Source organism: Wolffia australiana, chromosome 12 (assembly GCF_029677425.1).
Source record: "Wolffia australiana isolate 7733 chromosome 12, ASM2967742v1".
Classification (NCBI taxonomy): Eukaryota; Viridiplantae; Streptophyta; class Magnoliopsida; order Alismatales; family Araceae; genus Wolffia; species Wolffia australiana.
Genome location: NC_135846.1, coordinates 5162124 through 5184326, shown reverse-complemented (window position 1 = coordinate 5184326; position 22203 = coordinate 5162124). Strand labels below are relative to the sequence as shown.

Here is a 22203-nt window from a genome sequence, read left to right as displayed (position 1 = left end):
TGATCAACTACCGCTCAAGAACCCCAAGGTTTCAAGAAACCACCACCTTCTTGGCATTCTTCATCTACTACCGCTCAAGAACGATCAAGGCTTCAAGAAATCGTCACCTTCTTGGCGTTCCTGATCAACTACTGCGCAAGAAATTCAAGAATCGACACGAGCCACCATCCAGAGGCATTCTTGGGCTGATTACAAGCCAAGAAACCCATCCTCCGCCCTTGTTGTGCCTCACACACGCGGAATCTCCCATCGCCTTTGACTACGTCGAGACACCATTTCCCACACCGTGGACTATCGACATACAAGGTACCCTCTCATCTCCCCTCCGTCATTCCCAGTATTATTACCGCCTTCAGTGTCGTCTTCCCCTATCTCGTCCGCTGCCCTCTTTCAATATAATCTACGGATAGGGTTAGCCATATTCGTCGAGATATAGGATCTTATTTTTGTGGTTGAAAGGATATTCGTTGATTTGAATGCCGAACATCTTAGGGCCGTCACACGCCCCTTACCTCGTAGTCGTCTAGTCGGTCAAGAGGGTCATTGGGAGTTTGATCTAGGGTCAATATCTTCCCCTTGATCGGCGAGGTCTTCTTCCCTGTTTGTAAACGACCGAGTCTTGCTCATTCGACGTTCTCTTCATCGTCATATATTCATATCATTCACGAAATTATTCATCGAATTCTTATGGCGTAATACGAGCCGATCGATCCCGGCCGATCGTATTACATCAGTTATCTTAAATAAACTATCTTAAAAATATTATCAAAAAAATTATCTTATATGATTATATATATTATCTTAAAGGATGATAATATTTATTAATTATGAAAAATACACAATTACATATATCATGAAGAAATGTGCATGCTAGAGATATCCTTAATGGTTGGCCTTTGTGAAGATGCCAAGGAGGTTCAACATTTGTGAAGATGTCAAGGACATGCCCTTATTGTGAGGACATGTCCATGTACTTGGACTCAGAATAGGGGGCTGAGTCCTTAAGCGTGAACACCACACGCATCAAGGTAATGACACCTGACCCTAATCTTTAAAGCCAAGTAATGACCCTAATTGGCATCAAGGTCATGACGCATCAAGGTAATGACCCTAATTGGGCAATGACACCTGACCCTAATCTTTAAAGCCACTGCCCATTAGGTTATTGTGCTCGTCGATGTGCAAGCACAAGGAATCAAGGTAGGCCACACACGTGTTGCGCGCCCAGGCCACCTAGAGCATGCGGGCATGGGCGGGGGCGCCAAGTGCTGCGTGCGCACGTGGGACGCGCAGGCTGGGCGGTAGAGGCGCGACGTTATGCGTAAGAGCTGTGCATGTGCGGGCCATGTAGGCTGCCTGCGCAGGCCGTGCGCACTGTATGTGTGGGTTGCAGGGCGTGGGGCAGGAGACATTCTGCCAGGAAACTAAGGCATTGGTGCACAAAGAGTACCGATACAATTGTGGGGCACGCATCATTCCTGCGAGTAACTTGGGCTGCCAAGCACAGTGATGCCAATGCAGACTGAGCACTGTTATGTCAGCGCGAGTGTTGATGGCATGTGGAGCGTCAAGGTTAGGCGGGTGCGTCGAGGGCCATGACCCACTTGCGAGAGGCGCTCGGCCCAAGGGCATGAGTGTGCAGCAATGCCGGCAGGCATGCGCGCATGGCTGCCAGCCTCAAGGCGTAAGAATGCCACTACCAAGGTGCATGATGCTTTGTCTCCTTACTTCAGTATCATCCATCGTCTTCCACGTGTAATGGCTACAACTTTGATGTAATCTTGTTCCTTTATAATACAAGGACCTAATTCATATATGGGGCCTAATTGCTACCCTCTCTCCTTAACCTGCGAGCAATCTAAAGCTGCTGTAAGAGGCTTCTGCTGCACAAGCAAAGGTTGCTCAATGTTTATGTCCAAGCGTTGAGGCCACCGCGCGTTTGATCCGAGCGTTGTTCCTAGCTCAAGATTTGACTGCGTGGCACACGGCCATAATACATGAACAATGTAGGAACATGACTTGAATCCACAAGCCCTGATCAATTGGAAGTAGCAAAGTCCTGAATCCACATAAATAGAGTTCACAAGGGGGGTGTGCTTAAGTCCACAAGCACGAAATTACTCTCTAGGAAAGAGAAAACTCAAAGGGAAGAAATAAGAGTTTCAAAAAAATAATATACTTTAATAAAAATCCTTTATAAGGGCACAATCAGCCTCATATAGGCCACAAAAGGTGCAAGGTTGTCCATACTGACAATAAAAGACAACTCAAAACAATGAGAAAAATAACTCTCACAAGCTAAAACTGAAGTTCATGGGCTTGACAGGCCTAAGCATAGATATTATGCATATTCTAGAGTATGTAGAATTTGTCAGAAGATATTGTGTGGCTCAAGAAGATCATGACAGTACAAAACATACGGTATGCACTTCTAACAAGATGCAGTAGAGATATTCTGCAGATTGGGGCAGAAAAAGAATTTGGTAGAGCATTCTGCGAGAGAAAAATCTATCAGAGAATTTTTATGGGTATTTAGGTATATTTTTTCAGATCATGTCAGCTTCCCGATTGATCTCCTTCTTGGAACACTAGCTGCCAATGGGCCTCAGAAAATGGAGTTCTAGGCTACATCAAGTGCCCCTTCTTCTCAAGAACCAGCGCTCGAGTTATCCTTCTACAGAAAAGTACTCATAAATGTCATTTAGGTTGAATGCTTTAGAGATTCCCATGTCCTCCAAAAGGTCGATGGCATATTTTCTTGAGAATCTTGTAAGGACAATACTTCTTTGGCTTCAATTTGTTGTTACAATTAATATTTACTTACTTTCAAGTATGGCTGTCATCTTTGGTCTTAACCACCAATTTTATATGGTTTAAATTTTATTAATATTTGAGTTGTTCATTAGATTTATACCATGTTATATTATTAAAAGGTATGTAGGATTGAGTGGAGACCCATAAATCCTAGATGGACCTAAATTAGGAGTACTAGGGAAAATGTGCTAAAACAGTTGATTATTAATGAGACCCTTTGGAGGACCTTTCAAAGGAGGTATATGGGTCAAAACTGTGTCTTGACGATAAAAGGGAGGCAAGTGAGATCTAGGCATTATTTTGGGACCGCTAAGTGTGTTTGAATAAACAAAGTATTGGAATAAGTGGGCAGATAATTAATATTAAAAGGTTTTTTTCAGGCAGCTGCAATAGACTCTTGTGACTTTGGTATTTCCATACCTGAGAGTCTAAAAACCTTGATGGATGTATCCTAACTGATAGGGCTTATTGTCATATCACAACTTCCTGTCCCCTCCGTGCAGCGACATCATGTCTAAGGCAACACCCCAGGCCTCCCAACTTGTACCATTGGATTCCCTCAAACCCTTTCCACTCAGTGTGCACATAAAAGGTAGGTAGATAAATATAATATACATTTAAACATATATAGTAAATTTACTCAATATATATATTGATAAACATTTTCATATAAATAAAGGGAGACAAATATATCAATATATGGAGATAGATAGATAGATGATATATAGTAAATAAGTCGATAATACATCCACTTGTCTTCCGTAGTGGAGCGAATGGGAATATACATCATGAAATGGGTTCAGACAGCTTTAAATGCATGGAGTATGACTGATTCCTCCTTGGAAGGATGAAGATCCAAAACTGATCAAAGAAGGAATGGCTCAAGGCTCTCTCAATCGGGAGTGTAGATGGATGATAGACAGGGTTGACTCCTTATAAATAACTGGTCCATTTGATGCAAGGTTGATAAAATAGCTCCCCTTGATGGGGTACATGGGGAGTATAAAGAGGAAACTAGGTGTACCACAAAGCCGATAAAATAGGATGTCAAAAAACTTGTCATGAGGAGACCAATGGCTCAAAATCAACTCCAAATCAAGCTGTAGAACAACTGGCACTCCTGAAACTCCTAGTAGAGATTGTTAGAGCGTATCACGTGAGTTCAGCACATGGTATGCCCCACTAGCCGTTTCACGGCTCTATGTATTTATACTCTTGTTTTCTATGAAATATATACCTTTTTTTTTGTGCCTCTTATTCTCGTCGTCTTAAGGGATTGCCCCTCCTCTTCTTCTCTATTCTCTTCATCGTATGAGAATCTTAGCAGAGATAATAAATTACACCAAGATCAATGCTGATCAACCGGACAACCTCATCAGTTACGATGGAGGCATAGGCAACGTACTAGAGTAGCCATCTTGTAGGAGTAAGATTAAAAAAAGATAGATAGGTAGGTAGACAGCGATCTAGCTTGTCAGGTAGGTGGATACACAGATGAATGGACAGATAGGTTAATTAATTGATTCATTATTGTAATTGATAGATGGTTTCTGTTAAACGGGGATCCACAGTTGGCACGTAAAAAAGATCAAGAATTCGATCGGTTTTTAAGCAGATGACATTTCTTCCTGAACAGAGTAAATCTGGATGCCATTTTGACCCACCTCCTCATCCAACACCTTGAATGGCTCCGCACACAACCCTGTTGAATCTGTAAAGTGTATCTTCCTCTGCAGGTGAGAGAAGGCGCAAAAGTCGACTTCCCAGGCTTCATATCCCACCATAAACGAGGCAATGCTCGTACCAACTCCTTCCCCTACACGTACCGTTTTATCATTTAGAATTTCAAACTAATTATTCATAAATTTATGCGAATACCCTCCCTCCATCAAGAAAAGTGTGAAAATCAGAGATCTCTACATGGATGGAATATTTCACAAGGCTAGGTATCATAGAACTCTTTCATCAGAGAGGAAACCCACCATGTGTAATAAGCAAGATGTTTTCGTTGGGGTACTTGTCTGCGATAGCCGTGATGACTTTCTTGTATCTCATTCTTGCCTTACCAAGTTCTTCTTCCCAAGGGGGGAGAGTCTGCAAAAACCCACTAATCATCGTGATTGGCTGTCAATAATTGACTAAGACAAGTCAATTATATTGTAGTATTCGCTACCTCAAATATCAACAAACTCAATCTCCCTAAGAGTTGCCGTGGTTTGACTTCATGTGCATGATGATGATAACCAATTGTCATCATCATCGATCTGTCTATAACAAAGCCACCATCAGTAACATCATTTGTCCAAGTCAAACATGGATGTTGATGATGATGAAAATTTTTTGGATCGTGATGATGAGTGGATGATGACAAATTTTAAAATGTTGTACAGCTGTTCATGAAGATTTCGTGATCATAATCGGCATCATTTACTCATCATCCATGGACAATGTTGACCGAGAAAATATGTAGGAATGGTAATGATGATAACAATTGTTAAATGTAAAGGCGGATCTATAAGCCCAAGAATGTTTATTTTTATATTTCTTATCGGATCAAGGCAGATCCAGTAGCGGGTCCGGGTAGACCCATTACCCGAATCCTTATCGGATTCGGGTAAGTTATAACTGCTAATTTTATAGCCGTTATAACACTAGCCGTTATTAACTGCTAGTTAATTCTCCTATAAAAGGAGAGGTACCTAGGCATGTTGTGTGTGACCTTTTATGGTGAAATAGATTGATTTTCTTCCTTGTCTCTTCTCCCTTCTCTCTGACTATTATCTCTACATCCCCACTGAGCAAAGAGTCAAGTCGACATGGTATCAGAGCCATCAAGCGATCTCTGAAGACTGTTTTTTCTGCTCCAAAGTCATCCCACGGGAGGACCATTGTTTCTGATCTAAAAGCTCCAAGCTCCAGAGGTTGCTATTAAGGGAGAAACTCATCCTACAGGAAGATCCTCTCCTATATTGCTGGAGCTGAAGAATCTCTACAAGAAGTTTTTCAGGATATATGGCAGGCGAAGCTGGAAAAATTGCCTCTCAGATGGTGTCATCAGAACATCAGATTCCACCTGCTGAAAGGTGGATCACGCAATTTCCAGTTATTGCCAAATGCAACATATTCAGTGACAATAATCTATTATTATGGGAGAGGAACATCCAGGCCGTCCTAAAGCCTAGGAAGCTCACTCATCATCTCTTTGAAAGTCCTCCAGATGAAGATCACCCAAGTTTTCCAAGATGGGTAACTGAAGAAGAGTTTGTCTTCGCCTGGATGCTAGATTCTATAGCATCTGAACAGCTTACCAGTCTCTCTTCCTATGATAGAGCTAAGGAATTATGGGAAGCAATTCACCGAAATCACTCCAAGAGGGGAGACAAGGCGAAAATACTGGATCTCATTGTACAAGCATATACTCTCAAGCAAGAAGATATGGATGTCCTAACTTATTCAAACAAGTTAAGGGCAATCCATAATGAGTTGGACCACTGCCGACCACCTTCTATTGATCCAATCGCCACAGCTCATCAGGCTATTGATCGATTGTGTCAACTCCTACAAGGACTCAGACCTGAATTCGAGCTCATAAGGAGTGAACTATACAACAGGGAGGAGGAGCCTACGTTCGACCAGGCAGTTTCCAAAGCCATGCAAGAAGAGAGTCGCTTAAAGGCAAACCGTGGTGTCATCGAGAACACTGCATATGCTACTAAAGGCCAACATACTCCTGGCCAAACTGGGACTGAAAAGGTCAACAAAGAAGATCTGGTCTGCACCTACTGCAAGAAAAGGGGCCACACTAGAGATAAATGTTGGAAGCTTCATGGAAAACCTCCACACATTGCCAGAGCCCACTTAGCACAGCAAGGAGCAGCAGACTCAAACAACCTCCCTTCAGCCCAAGACCTCCAAAAGATGATCCAAGAATTTCAAGCTATGAAGTCAATCATCTCAGGAGGTGCAGTCATTGGATCCACATCCATGGGTAATACTGGTAAAGGGGAAATACTTACCCATATTACATTGTTTACAAGGAATCCAGAAAAGGCCTGGATCCTAGATTCAGGAGCAACAGACCATATGTCATCAAGAAGAGAAATCTTCACGACATATGAAAAAATTGCTCCTGGAAAACACGTTCAAACTGCTGATGGTACCCTACTTCAAGTAGAAGGCATTGGTAGTGTGAACATCCAACCCATTGGTGAGATAACCGATGTGTTACATGTCCCAAAATTGTTTGTAAGCCTAGTCTCAGTGCAAAAGCTTGCAAAGATAAGGGAATATAATATACTGTTTGATAATTTGGATGCCTATTTATGTCATAAGGATCAAGGGTGGAAGATTGGACTAGCTAAAGTTCAAAACTGCCTCTACTATCTACCCTGGACATTACCTAGCACCCTGATGAAAGACAACCCCAAGGTGGCAGCAGTAGCACCCCGAGACTCTATCATGGAGATTCATCAAAGGATGGGTCATCCCTCCTTCCATCTTCTAAAACGCATGTACCCACACTTATGTGAACATATTTCAGTGGAACATATCATTTGTGAATCTTGTCAATTAGGGAAATTCAAGAGGGTTCCTTACCCACCGAGTGAAACCAGAATGACCAAACCGTTTCAGAATATCCATTGTGATGTATGGGGACCATCCCCACACATAGATATACTGGGACATCGTTACTTTCTTGTGTGCACTAATGACTTCAGTCGATATAGTTGGGTATTCTTACTCAAAAATAAGACTGAAGTTAGTCAGAACCTAAAGGGAATGTGTAACCTTATCCGTAGACAGTTTGGTGATCCAGTTCAAGGAGTCAGGACTGACAATGCCAAGGATTTCCTTAATAACGAGCTTAGGGAATTTTTCAGATCCGAAGGGATAAGACATGAAACTTCGTGTGCTTATACCCCACAGCAAAATGGTCTTGCCGAAAGGAAAATAGGGGATATCGTAGATAAGGGGAGAACTCTCCTTATTCATGGAAATGTCCCTGCAAACCTGTGGGGGTTTGCAGTAATGACATCCACTCACCTCATAAATAGACTACCCTCAAAAACTCTAGCATTCAAAAGCCCTCTAGAGTTACTGGAAAACCACTATCCAACGGTAAATGTTAGTGAGATACTACGCCTTATGGGCTAATGGGCCCTATTCTAAGCCCATTAGCCCTCTTATCATTCTCTCTCTCCTAGGGTATATATATACCCACACATGTACTCCATTGATGTTATGTCATCACCTTCCCTCTTCCTCTCTTGACATGGAGTACATGTGTGGGTATATATATACCCTAGGAGAGAGAGAATGATAAGAGGGCTAATGGGCTTATAGAATAGGGCCCATTAGCCCATAAGGCGTAGTATCTCACTAACACCCCCCCGCAAGCGAAGTGTGGATGTCATCCATGCCGAGCTTGGACACTGCACGTTGCAGGAGAGGGCGAGATAGTCCTTTGGTGAGGACATCAGCAGCTTGATCAGCGGATGGAACAAACTCCAAGTCAAAGATGCCCTCGTCCACGCGCTCCTTGAAGAAGTAGCGGTGGAGTTCCATATGCTTGATCTGTCCCTGTTGGCCAGGGTTCTTTGCCAAAGCGATTGCCGACTTGTTGTCGCACTAGAAGTGGATCGGGCCTGAATACTCCACACGAAGGTCATGGAGGATCCCGTATATCCACTGGCCTTCAGAGGCCCCATCGGCAAGTGCCCGGTATTCGGCTTCAGCACTGGAGCGGGACACTTTGTCCTGCTTGCTGCTCTTCCAACTGACAAGACTGCCGAAGACAAAAGTGCAGTACCCCGTGGTGGAACGACAGTCCACAACTGAGCCGGCAAAGTCCGCATCAGTGTACACCTTCACGGTCCGCTCCATACTCCAAGGAAAGAACAAGCCCTTCCCGGGGCAGCCCTTTAGGTACGCAAGTGGTGCATGGCGCCAATCGTAGATAAGGGGAGAACTCTCCTTATTCATGCAAATGTCCCCGCAAACCTGTGGGGGTTTGCAGTAATGACATCCACTCACCTCATAAATAGACTACCCTCAAAAACTCTAGCACTCAAAAACCCTCTAGAGTTACTGGAAAACCACTATCCAACGGTAAAACTGAAAACTGGTTTACCGGTAAAGATTTTTGGATGTGTTGGCTATGTATATAACCATACATATAAACACAACAAATGGTCGACAAAAGGACTTAAATGCGTCTTTGTTGGATATTCTGTTACCCAGAAAGGATACAAGATGTATCATCCCATTACTAGGAAATATATGGTCACCAAAGATGTAGTATTTGATGAAAAACTACTTTACTACAAGCCCAGGGGTACTGAGAGTCATAAAGACACACATCACCTGCTTATGAGTGAAGATGATAGTCTCTCCCTGGAAAATAATGGAATCCAACCTGATCAGGCGACTTCCCCTACTCCTGCAATGGAGTTACCTACTTTCATAACTGAGAATGAGGAAGAACCACCCTGCGATGATCCAGACATTTCCAGGAGAACACATGACTTATCTGAACCCCATTTTGTATCTCCATACCCAAAATATTATAAGAGGAAGAGAAAGGAAAATAACAAAGGGATCTTGGATTTGGGTGAAAGGGGAGAAATTTCGACTCAAGGGGGAGAAATGACATGTGTAGAAAATCTTGGAGAGAATGATTGGCCAATCGCAGTAAGAAAAGGAACTAGGAACTGTGTGAAACCAATTCCTTAGTCAATACTAAATTACCTAAACTATCAAAAGGTATCACCTAGTTACAAGGTTTTTCTCACCAAAATCCAAGATATACCTATTCCAAAATCTCCACAGGAAGCTATGAAGAATGTCAGATGGAAAGAAGCAATGGATGAGGAAATGAATGCACTAATACAGAACAATACATGGGAACTTGTGGACCGACCCAGGGATAAAAGAACGGTAGGGTGTAAATGGGTCTTTACACTCAAATGCAGGTCAGATGGCAGTCTTGAAAGATATAAGGCTAGACTTGTAGCTAGGGGGTATACTCAAACCTATGGAATCGACTATCAGGAGACATTTGCTCCTGTAGCAAAAATGAACACCATCAGAATCTTAATATCACTAGAGTCAATCTAGACTGGCCTCTAAATCAGTATGATATAAAAAATGCTTTCCTTCATGGCGACCTAAAGGAAGAAATCTACATGGATGTTCCACCAGGCTATGAAGGGAAAACAAGTCAAGGCAAGGTATGTAGACTAAGAAAGGCCCTGTATGGATTAAAGCAATCGCCTAGAGCATGGTTTGGAAGATTTACCCAAACCATGAAGAATCTTGGATATAAGCAATGTAATGGGGAACACACCATGTTCCTTAAGGAAACATCTCACAGAATGATAACAATCTTGATAGTATATCTGGATGATATCATAATTACAGGGAACAACCTAGAAGAAATGAAAATTCTCGAACAGCACCTGGATGAGAACTTCAAAGTTAAACAATTGGGGCCTCTAAAGTATTTCTTAGGAATAGAGTTTGCACGCTCAAGCAAAGGAATTCTGATGACACAGCAAAAATACATTCTAGAACTATTAGAAGAAACAAAGCATATCAATTTCCACATAAATGAAACACCAATTGAAGTCAATCATAAATTAACTATCAATGAGGATGAACTTAGAGTAGATGTTAACTCATATCAAGGTATTGTTGGAAAACTCTTATATCTGTCACATACCAGACCAGATATTTGTTATGCAGTAAATGTCTTAAGTCAATTTATGCACTCACCCAGAAACTCTCATTTTCAAGCTGTAAATAGAATTCTCAGGTACCTAAAGGGAACTCCATGACTGGGCATCGCCTACCGGAAAATAGGTAAAATTGACCTTACTTTATACACTGATTCTGACTATGCGGGGTCTCGTCTTGATTACAGGTCAACTACTGGGTATTGTACAATACTTGGAGGAAACCTGGTGACTTGGAGAAGCAAGAAGCAAAGTGTTGTATCCAAGTCAAGTACGGAAGCTGAATTTCGTGCTATGTCAAAAGGGATTGACGAAGTCATGTGGATTAAACATATGCTGGACGATCTGAAGATCAACTATATAAGCCCAATTGTCATCCGCTGCGACAACAAATCTGCAATTAGTATAGCACATGACCCAGTTGATCACGACAAGATGAAGCATGTCAACATCGACCGTTTCTATATTCAAGATCACTTGGAACGAGGGATACTAAAGACAGAGCATGTCAAGTCTGAAGAGCAATGCGCAGACATCTTTACAAAGGGTCTGCGTACCAAGAGTCTTCAACATTTGATATCCAAGCTTGGAATGGCAAATATCCATTCCTACACTTGAGGGGGAGTGTTAAATGTAAAGGCGGATCTATAAGCCCAAGAATGTTTATTTTTATATTTCTTATCGGATCAAGGCAGATCCAGTAGCGGGTCCGGGTAGACCCATTACCCGAATCCTTATCGGATTCGGGTAAGTTATAACTGCTAATTTTATAGCCGTTATAACACTAGCCGTTATTAACTGCTAGTTAATTCTCCTATAAAAGGAGAGGTACCTAGGCATGTTGTGTGTGACCTTTTATGGTGAAATAGATTGATTTTCTTCCTTGTCTCTTCTCCCTTCTCTCTGACTATTATCTCTACATCCCCACTGAGCAAAGAGTCAAGTCGACAACAATTATTGTTTAAAAAAATGATGATGACAATTTAGTCATAGTTCATCAACCCCGTTTAAACAACTCATACTAGAGATTTGGGAGCATAATTAGTTGATTTGTGTCAGGGAAACATCCATAATATGACAAAATCTAAGTGAACAAGTGAGATGGAAATAGCATAAGCACATTTATTCCCTAAAGATGCCGGCTTTTATGGAAGTTGTTGACATTATGGCCTCTCTCTTTATTCTATCCTTTCTCTAATTAGCCCATTAGGGCTTCCTATATAAACACTTGTAGTCTCCTTTCTTTATTATTGAGATTTTATTTTCTCTTGTTCATATGGTATCAGAGCCACCATTACCCTAACCCAAATCCCGGCTTGGTCATGTGCCCCTCTCGGTGGTGTTTTTCCGGCCATCTCCAGCCATCCTTCGAACGGAAGAACCTTCTTTGCACAGCATAATCTGTGCGCAGATTCTTCCGGCCTCTCTCGGTCGATTCAGCGCCGGACGGAGGCTTTCTTGCGCTGGGCGGAGGTCTTCTGCGCTGGGCGTCCTTTTCTGCGCGGCTGCTTCTACTCGACCGATTCTGCGCCAGACGGAGGTCTTCTGCGCCGGGCGTCCTTTTCTGCGCGGCTGCTTCTACTCGACCGATTCTGCGCCAGACGGAGGTCTTCTGCGCCGGGCGTCCCTCTCTGCGCGGCCGATTCAGCGACTAAGCCTGTGCAGCGGAATTCTTCATGAAGAAGATTTCCACGTGTGCTCATTCTGTACGCAGGGTCTTTCAGTGTGCGGTTTCCTCTGTCCAAGCAGGTCCTTCTTCGTGCAGTCTCCTCCACGTGCGCAGGCCTTCTTTGGATTTTTTTTTTGTTGGGTGCATTCAAGACCATGGAGAACTCTGAGAATGTTGTTTGTCCAGAAACTCAGGCATTTGATGTGACGCTAGGATCCACTCCATCCAATCTTGATCGGTCGCCTCCTACACCGGCGTCCTCTCTTGAGCCGGGAAATTGGCCCACTTCGCCCGGACCTTTTTCTTTGCCTAAGATGCCTCCGGATGGAATTTTCCCCGGCTTCAACTTACTTCAATGGCGCCAGTATGTTCAGATCACCCTCAAGGGTCGTCTGATGCGCCATCTGCTTGAAGACGGACCACCCAGAACGGATCCCAAGTATTACGACTGGTTGGATGTGGAAGGAGTAGTTCATCGTTGGCTATTAGACAGCATTTCACCCAGCATCAAGGGTGAATTCTTGTCTCTTGAGTCGGCGCGGGCTGTGTGGGAAGCGGCACTTCACAGTCACTCCAAGAAGCACAATATTGCCACGCTCTATGAACTAGTACATCGGGCCGTCAACCTGCGTCAAGGGGATAGATCAGTCATGGAGTACAGCACGGAGCTAATCTCTCTTTGGAATGAGATCGATCACTACATGCCTCCAGATCCTCATTCCGTGGATCGCAAGTATACCCTTCAGCTTCGGGTTTTTCAGTTCCTTATGAGGCTCAACCCGGAGTATGAATCTTTACGGGCTCAGCTCATCCACCGGGAGAAAGAACTTACGTTCAAGGACGCACTTCGTAGTGCTTGGATCGAAGAATCTCGTTTCCAGCAGGCTCAGCTCCCGGCTTCGGCACTGGTTGTACAGTCGTCTACCTCCACTCGTCCTCTGACGATGACTACATCAACTGGTGCTTTGCCTCGGAGTGCAGCTACTCGGACAGAGGATTCTCCTAAAGGTGATCCCTTGCTTTTCTGCAATTACTGCAAGAAGTGAGGTCACTCCAAGGAGACCTGCTTTAAACTTCAACGGAAACGAATGCAACAAAGCAATGTTGCTACTGTTGCACCCACCGTCAGTCCAGTGCCAACTCTGGGTCAAGTGCCTATGCCGTATGGTCTTCTTCCACCCAATGCCTCGCCTGCCAGCTTTACTCCTGAGGAAATGGAACGTCTCCGGCGATTACTTGATCCTCCAGTCGTGGGCTCGTGCTCCTTAGCCCACGCAAGTATGTCCACCGTTCTTCCAACATCTTCATCAAACTCTGAGAATTCTACTCCATTTCCTACTTGGCTTCTTGATTCGGGTGCCACGGCTCATATGACACCTAATCCGCGAGCTTTCGTAACCTCTGAACCAGTTTCCAGCTATTCCAAAGTCAAAACTGCCTCCGGTGATCTTCTCACTGTCGCTGGAATTGGTCGTGTTACTCTTTCCTCTTCTATGCAACTTTCTAAAGTTCTCCATGTCCCTCGTCTTGCTCATCATCTTCTTTCTTTATCCAGTCTTGTTCGCGATCTAAACCATGATCTCACTTTCACCCCTAATACCTGTTTTTATCGTGATAAGGTGTCGGGGAAGAAGATTTCCATTGCTGAGGAGCATGATGGCCTCTATCTTGTTCGATCTCCTTCGATCTCTTTTGCTGCTACTGTTTCCTTGTCGGCATCTCATGAGCGTTTGTGGCTTCTCCATCGACGCCTCGGCCATCCATCTTTTGATACCCTTTATCGTTTATTTCCAAAACTATTTCAAGGTCATGCTGTTGACCGCTTTGTTTGTGACGCTTGTCGAGTTTCTAAACATCATCATACTACGTACCCTATTTCCTCTTCTCATTCGATGAACCCTTTTTCTCTCATTCACACCGACGTGCGGGGACCAGCCCCTGTTCATAGCACTTCTGGTGCTCGGTGGTTATGCATTTTCATTGATGACGCTACTCGTTACACGTGGGCCTATCTGTTGAAGAATAAATCTGATATATCTCATGTTATTCCCCAGTTCTATTCTCTCATTCAGACCCAATTCTCAACTCCCATTCGTCGCTTCCGCTCCGACAATGCGCGAGACTATGTCAACTCCACGTTAACCACTTTCTTCCAGCAAAAAGGCAGTCTCCATGAAACCACTTGCCCATATACACCCCAGCAGAATGGTGTTGCAGAACGAAAATTTCGTCATATATTTGATACGACTCGGAGCCTCTTGTTTCACATGCATGTGCCCAAGTATTTTAGGGGCGAAGCCGTTCTTACCGTCATTCATCTTCTCAACCGCCTTCCGTCTCGGGTGCTTGATTATTCTACTCCCATTGACCGTCTCCAGCATTTCTTCCCAAACCTTTCTCTTCGAACCAATCTTATCCCTCGTGTATTTGGGTGTGTTTGCTTTGTTCCCAACCACCATCTTGGTCGTGACAAACTTGACCCTCGTGCTATCCAATGTATATTCGTCGGCTATTCTCCCATCCAAAAAGGTTATCGGTGTTACCATCCGCCCTCTCGTTGATTTTTCATCACAAAGGATGCCACCTTTGACGAATTCACTCCCTATTATTCGTCCTCTTCTCCAGTCTCATCCTCTTTACCTCCTTCATCTGATCCTCTTGATTCCTTATTCTTCCTTCATCATCTACGCCTCCACCAGCATCTATTCCTTCCCCACCTGTTCCCTCCGAAGTGTCACCACTAGTTCTCCCTATGGATATCCAATCCTCCGTTCCCCTTCCACAAACAATTCCAGATCCTCCTGATTCTTCCTTGGATTCCCCACCTGCCATTACAAAGGATTAATCTTCTGCTCCATTGACTCATTCAGAAGATCCTCCGCTGGATACTCCATCTATTCCTCCCTCTAATGCTCCTTTCCCTCTACGCCGCTGGCCCCCAGAAAAACGTTATGGCCTCACCCTCGCTCGTCGAAAATCTCGTGTTTCTTCTACTCCCGCAGTCCCTTTATCCTCCTCATCCAATCCTCCAGAACATTCTTCCTTAGCCCTGGTGTCTTGTCCTCCATCTTCCCCATTATATCCATTAGCAGCTTCTATATCATCTCATCGACTCTCCACCTCCTACCATGCTCTTCTCACCTCCCTTGACTCTATCTCCCTTCCGAAGACGGTGGACATTGCCCTATCGCTCTCTCATTGGCGTCGGGCTATGGAGGAGCTCCAAGCCCTTGCTCTGAATGATACATGGGATCTGGTTCCTCTACCAACGGGCAAGCACTTGGTTGGCAGTCGTTGGGTTTATGCTGTAAAGCAAAATTCTGCTGGCTCTATTGAACGGCACAAGGCACGTGTTGTGGCGCAGGGGTTCACACAGCAGTATGGCATTGATTATCAGGAAACGTTTGCTCCTGTCGCCAAGATGAATACCGTCCGGATCCTCTTGGCCTTGGCTGCAGACCGTGGCTGGACATTGCAGTACGATGTAAAGAACGCTTTTCTTCATGGTGACCTGACTGAGGAGATCTATATGGCCTTACCTCCTGGGTATACCTCCTTGGTGCCGTCTACTCCGAGCTCGGTTGTGTGTCGCCTGAAGAAAGCGTTGTATGGCTTGAAGCAATTTCCTCGTGCTTGGTTTGGCCGTTTCACCATGGCCATGAAGCACCGTGGATATCGCTAGTGTAATGGAGATCACACCCTCTTCTATCGTCATTCCACGTCAGGGGGAGTGGCTATCCTTCTTGTATATGTGGATGACATTATTATCACGGGTGATGATACGGAGACCATTGCCCAGCTGGCTACTTATCTGTCATCGGAGTTTGCTATTCGACATCTTGGCCCGTTACGGTATTTCCTTGGTATTGAAGTGGCTTACTCTTCGAGTGGGATTTTCATCTGCCAGAGGAAATATACGGTGGATCTTCTTTATGAGCTTGGAAAGGAGGACTCCAAGCCCATCTCAACTCCGATTGATGCAAATCATCGACTTGGCGCTGATGAAAATGGAGACCTTGCTGAGCCTGGGCAATATCGAAGACTTGTGGGCAAACTGATTTATCTCACCCACACTCGCCCCGACATTGCATATTCAGTGGGTGTTCTTAGTCAGTTTATGCAAAAACCTCGAATGAGCCATCTTCATGCTGCCCATCAACTTCTTCGTTTTCTGAAGGGCACAATTGGCCGTGGACTGTTGTTCCGTCATCACAATGGTCTTCGCCTAGAAGTTTATACTGATGCAGATTATGCAGGGTCTGTGGTTGATCGCCGATCCACCTCTGGGTATTGCACCTTCCTGGGAGACAATCTTATTACATGGAGGAGTAAGAAGCAGAAGTGGTATCCCGATCAAGTGCTGAAGCAGAGTTCCGTGCCCTCGCACATGGTCTTTGTGAAGCACTGTGGATTACCAAGATTCTTCGTGAGCTACGGCGCCCGGTTCCTTCTCCCGTTCAGCTGTTCTGTGACAACAAATCGGCTATCAGCATTGCTCATGATCCCGTCCAGCATGATCGCACAAAGCACATAGAGATTGATCGACACTTCATTAAAGAGAAGCTTGAGTCGGGAAATTTCTGCACGCCATATGTACCGTCAGCTGATCAACTTGCAGACATCTTCACCAAAGGGCTTCATGCCCCTAGGTTTGAGGAGCTCTGTGTCAAGCTGGGTGTGGAAAACATCCACGCTCCAGCTTGAGGGGGAGTGTTGACATTATGGCCTCTCTCTTTATTCTATCCTTTCTCTAATTAGCCCATTAGGGCTTCCTATATAAACACTTGTAGTCTCCTTTCTTTATTATTGAGATTTTATTTTCTCTTGTTCATAGAAGTTATCAAGGATTATCCTTTCTGAGGTCACTGGCAGTGTATTGGCATAAAGTTTCACCTTTTTTTTAATAAAAAACTAGACAATGCCTCCCTTAATAAAATAAAGTCCAAAATCTACATAATCAAAAAAGATTCTGACGATGAAACTCATAGATGCACATAATAATAAAGAAGGATCTACTTCCAAAATGACGATGGAGAGCGGACTATGATGATTCATTGTCTTCATAACCTGTGAATCATTTAATGCTAAATTTGTCGACGTGACAAATCTCTAGTATGAGTTGTTTCTACAGTATTGATGATGATAGTAGTGATGAAAAGATTGTCATTGGTCACCAACCACAATTATAAAATGATAAGATCCAGAATACACTCAGAGAAGATCAATTCATGCAACCCACAAGGGCATCCTAAAACTTAGACGTTAACTGAGAAGTTCACTATAAAGGTTAAACAGACATCACCTCGGCAAGATTGTGCTACGCTCATAAGTAAACTTAATAAAAAAGGCATTTGAGACATGCAACAAAGCAAGCCACATGTATGAATTAGAAACATGGGCAGAAAAATAAACTGCAGCGAAGAAAGATAGTTACGTAAGTCTTTTTTTCAAGATTCACCACCGGCAAGAACAGATGGAGCAGTTTTCTTGCTCATTTTCTTTGTCTCTCTGTTTGCCTATTCCCCAATCTCCAGTATGGCTGCTCTTGCTACTACTTCAAGAAAATGCCTGCCTCTCTGATAGGATCCTAGGGGTAATTTCGTCATGTTAGCCCACCGGGCCATTTTAGTCATTTGCTTTTATGTATTTCCCTTTAAATAGGGATGCCCTCCCTTTAGGAGGGCAGCCAAGAAAGAAGAAGAAAGAAGAAGTCTCTTGTCTCCCTTCTCCAAGTCTAGGTCTGGCCTCCCCTCTCCCTCCACGATCCCCGTCCCTTGCAAACGTCTCTTCTTCACCGTATCTCCAGGCGGCTCGTCCCCGGCCGAACCCTACCCCCTCTGCTCGGCCTCCTCTCTGATCCTTCCTGTTTCTCCTCTCTACCCCGGGAACTTCTACCTTACCTCGTCCTCCAACCTCCTTCCGATACGAACCTAGATCAAGGTTCGTATCACTCTCCCAGGTCGAGATGCAACTTTATTTATAGACCCACTTTGTGGGTTGACCAATGGCCGGTCATGTTAACTAAACCCGCTAACCCCCTGAGATGTTCTTTGTAGAGTTGTATCAGTGACCTGTCCCTCTTTTTCTCCAAAAAAAGAGTATTGCTCAAGAGTGATATACATTGCAGAATTATCTGCATTAATACAACAGTAACAGGTTGCTTCGACTTCAAAGGTTGAACCTGTTATAATAAGCCCAATCCCAAAAACTATTAAGTGACTGCTACAACCCTGCATATGAGTCAGGATCGGACTGTATTCAATTAGAAAATTCGAGAATGTACCCTGCATATGAGTCATCATTAAGTTTTTTAAAGAATTTCACAAACTCCAAGGGACCAAACTACTCCTTCATTCATCTTTCATACAGAAAAAAATGGGCAGACAGAAGCGACAAATCAAGGCTTAAAGTGCTATTCATGCTGTTTCACAGCAGATCTTCCAAAACATTGGGTTAATTTCCTCCCATGGCAGAATACAGTTACAAAACATTCTTTCATAAATCTATCTGAATGCCCCTTTTTAAGGCTGTTTATGCTCGAGAGGCCCCTTCCCTTCCAGGACACTTTTCACCACAATAACATATGGATTTTATTGATAAATTACCAATGGACAGAGATCTTGTTTTACAGCCATGAAATCTACCTTCGCAAAAGACTATCAATCAGTGCTAATTATTTTGTATGTCTTTTGTAAGGGGGCCTTTCTTTCAAAAAAAATTGACCGTTCCTAGGACTCTGGAGATATCAAGAACAGGAAATCTGATCTTTTGTAAGATCTGCTACAATGTAGTTCCCAACGATATTAATGTGTCATGTGGAGAGGCATATTTTTATTCCTCCTTCCGAAGTCTCTACAGGGCCTTAAAATCCTGCCAAATCGATAAAATACTGCCAAATCGATAAAATCAAAGCTACATCAAATCCTGCCAAATTGACCATTGCATTGAATAACTGGAGGCTGCTGATCTAACAGAGCTTGAGTTTTGTTTTTTCAGAAGGAATCAATAGAAAACATTTAAATATTCATCGTTGTAACAAAAAATGTAAATTAAAATAATCAAAGAAATAATAAAAATAGAATTGGGAAGACAGAGTGAAAGAATATTTCTTTACTTGATGGCACATCCTCTCTGAAGAGTGGTCAACTGTGCCTGCAGGAAGAAAGCTCTCCAGCTCTGAGATATCAGGGAACCATTTTCCATCCTGGGGAACTCGATCAACATTGATTGCTCGACTGGACATTACCTCGCTCAGTCCATATTCGATTGACACCTAGGAGGATTATTTGTCAAATGCGATAAAGAACTTAAAATGGGTTTCTGAGGAATTATCTAGGAAGGGTAGAGAGAGAAAGAGAGAGAATGACAGAAAGAAAGGATAGAAGATGACAAGGGCTGCAATCCTGGATTCAAAAGCCTCTTTCGAGATATATTGAACGAAATAACTTCTTGTCTGCTCTCCTCATGGGACGGCTACAGATATTTTAAGGGGAATTACTCGAAAGATCAACGAAAAAAATACAACTGACTTGGTTGGTCTACACTTCATTATATTCTGGGATCTTTTCTCCAAAAAAAAAAAAATCTGGTGACTTTCCATCTGATTTGTTCATACTCATGCCCCAGAAATGCTTGCTGTGCATTTTAAGGGAAACTTTGCGTCTCATGGAGAGTTTCTAAGTGAATGTCTCATGTCCTGGAAAGGGAGATGGAGAAGCACACTGTCTTGGTCACTAGATATTTCAGTTACGTTTCTAGGGCCCAAAAAGTTGCAGTTCGAGATCAAAGAAAGCCAGAAACCTGGCCTTACTGACGTTTTCGGGTTAAAAATTCCAAATCGTTGTATTTCTAGGACTTAAAACTCCAAAATTTGGTATTTTTAGGTCTGAAAATTTTTCTGAAGATCAAATCCACAAAGGAATCTCTTGATACCGAAGGTTTCACGAGGAGAAACACAAAACTACTGCATTTCGAGGACCCAAAAATTTCGCAATTCAATATCAGAGACAGAGGAAACTTAGCGTCAACGCAGTTTTCGCGTCAAAAACTCCAAAATGTAACACATCAGGATCTCAAATTCTCGCTCAAGATCAACAAATCTTGTGATACCAAAGCTTTAGCGAGGATAAACGAGACAATCTTATGCAATTCAAGACCAAACGTATCGGGAAACTAAGGTTTACTGCGTCAATGCAGTTTTCGCGTCAAAAACTCCAAGATGTTACATATTCGGATCTAAAATTCTCGCTCAAGATCAACAAATCTCGTGATACCAAAGCTTTAGCGAGGATAAACGAGACAATCTTATGCAATGTCAGACCAAACATATCGGGAAACTCAGGTTTACAGCAGTTTTGCTCTAAAAAAGCATTGAATGCATAATTTCTAGGTCTGAAAACTTCGCATAAGATTCAAAATCGTTCAAAATCCAGGGAGAAACAGCAAATTGCTGACGATTCTGCCACGAAATCCAATCTCAGTGGGCTACAAGAGATCGAGATGAAAGTTTTAGGCGATGTGTACCTTCACGGCAGATCGATCGATGGGAACACCGGCGCCGGTTTCTTGAGCCATGAGGCTGGCCTCCTCCTCGCACTTAGCGCACAGGGCGGATACAACCGCGGCAGCGGTCTGGAGGCAGCGGAGGAAGGGGGAGACGAGCACGCGATGGAGGCGAAACCCTAAATTTCGCGGTCTGAGCCGCCTGCCCGTGGCCCAAGCGCGGATCTCTCCGTCCTTGGCGAGCGGCGGATCCCACGGCCGCGCCGCCTGCAACGCCCACAACGGCTCCGAGTCGTCGATCCGATCGCCGTGCCGCATCACCAGTACATTCTGCACGAACAATCCTTGCATCGCTTCCTCCGATCGAGAGCAGAAAGTCGCGGATTTCTGCAGATTTTGATCCGCTCTTGTCTACATCCCGGAAGAAACTTGTGACGATCGGTTGGCCCTTTTTGGATTTGATTTATCCGCTTTTTCCGTGACTTAACCGCGGTTTCCGGAAGAAAGAACTGGTGACGATCTCGTTGCCGCTTCCTGGATCTGATGAATCTGTTTTTGCGTGATCTCTCCGCAGTTTTTGAGGCGATGATGATCAGCTTGCGAGTCAATCGCGGCGAGAGTCCTTGGAGAGATCTGCGTTGAACGGAGCAGAATTATTAAGATGGTACTCAAAGAAAAAACTGGTGACGATCTCCTAGCCGCTTCCTGGATCTGATGAATCTATTTTTGCGTAATTTCTCCGCAGTTATTCAGACGGTAAAGATCAGTTCGCGTGTCAATCGCAGTGAGAGTTCTTGGAGAGATCGGCGATAAGCGGAGCAGAAATATTGGGATGATGATCGGAGAAAAAATGGTTACAATCTCGTATCCGCTTCTTGGATCTGATTAATCTGCTTTTGCGTGATCTCTCCGCAGTTTTCGCTCTGATAATCGAAGAATGAACAGTCCACAGTCGCCGGCTACTTCCTGGATCTGAATTCTCCATTTTTGCGAGATCTCTCCGCAGTTTTTGCGGCAGTAACGATCAGTTTGCGAGTCAATCGTAGCGAGAATTCTTGGAGATATCTGCAATAAACGGAGCAGAAATATTAGGATGATAATCAACGAAAAAACTAGCGACGATCTCCCGGCCGCTTCCTGGATCTGATTAATCTGCTTTTGCGTGATCTCTCCGCAGTTTTCGCTGCGATAATCGAAGAATGAACAGTCCACAGTCGCCGGCTACTTCCTGGATCTGCATTCTCCATTTTTGCGCGTTCTCTCCGCAGTTTTTGAGACGGTAAAGATCAGTTCGCGATTCAATCGCAGCGAGAGTTCTTGGAGAAATCCGCGATAAACGGAGCAGAATTACAGGGAACGATCTGATCATCTGAAGAAGACGATCTCAGAATCTCTGCAGTTAAAAGGTTTGTTCGTAGCTGAAACGGCGGAGGCGAGTTTATTAGGCGAGATATGTCCACGTGGCAGACAGAGAAAGGGGCAGGC

The 22203-nt window shown here is 43.9% G+C and overlaps 1 protein-coding gene across 3 annotated transcripts; it reads right to left on the bottom strand.

Moving 5' to 3' along the window:
• Positions 1-4279: 4279 nt before the first annotated feature.
• Positions 4280-22127, bottom strand: LOC144710251 (uncharacterized). 3 transcript variants are annotated; one of them, XM_078583969.1, is made up of 5 exons: positions 21577-22127; positions 20740-21351; positions 19331-19489; positions 4797-4908; positions 4302-4630 (listed from the first exon to the last, which is right to left on the bottom strand). In XM_078583969.1, exons 2-5 carry the CDS (start codon positions 21067-21069, stop codon positions 4422-4424), a joined length of 810 nt encoding a protein of 269 aa, XP_078440095.1. In that variant the 5' UTR covers positions 21070-21351; positions 21577-22127; the 3' UTR covers positions 4302-4421. The 3 variants fall into 3 exon arrangements, with proteins under 3 accessions (XP_078440096.1, XP_078440095.1, XP_078440094.1); XM_078583968.1 differs by having other exon boundaries at positions 20740-22127; XM_078583970.1 differs by lacking the exon at positions 4797-4908 and having other exon boundaries at positions 4280-4630; positions 20740-22126.
• Between the last annotated feature and the right edge of the window lie 76 nt (positions 22128-22203).

Coding starts and splice junctions, on each gene's coding strand:
- LOC144710251 (XM_078583968.1), bottom strand. CDS start 21,069: ATGCAAGGATTGTTCGTGCAGAATGTACTGGTGATGCGGCACGGCGAT. Junction 19,490..20,739: donor TCGATCGATCTGCCGTGAAG/GTACACATCGCC, acceptor TAATCCTCCTAG/GTGTCAATCGAATATGGACT. Junction 4,631..4,796: donor CATCTTGCTTATTACACATG/GTGGGTTTCCTC, acceptor CGGTACGTGTAG/GGGAAGGAGTTGGTACGAGC.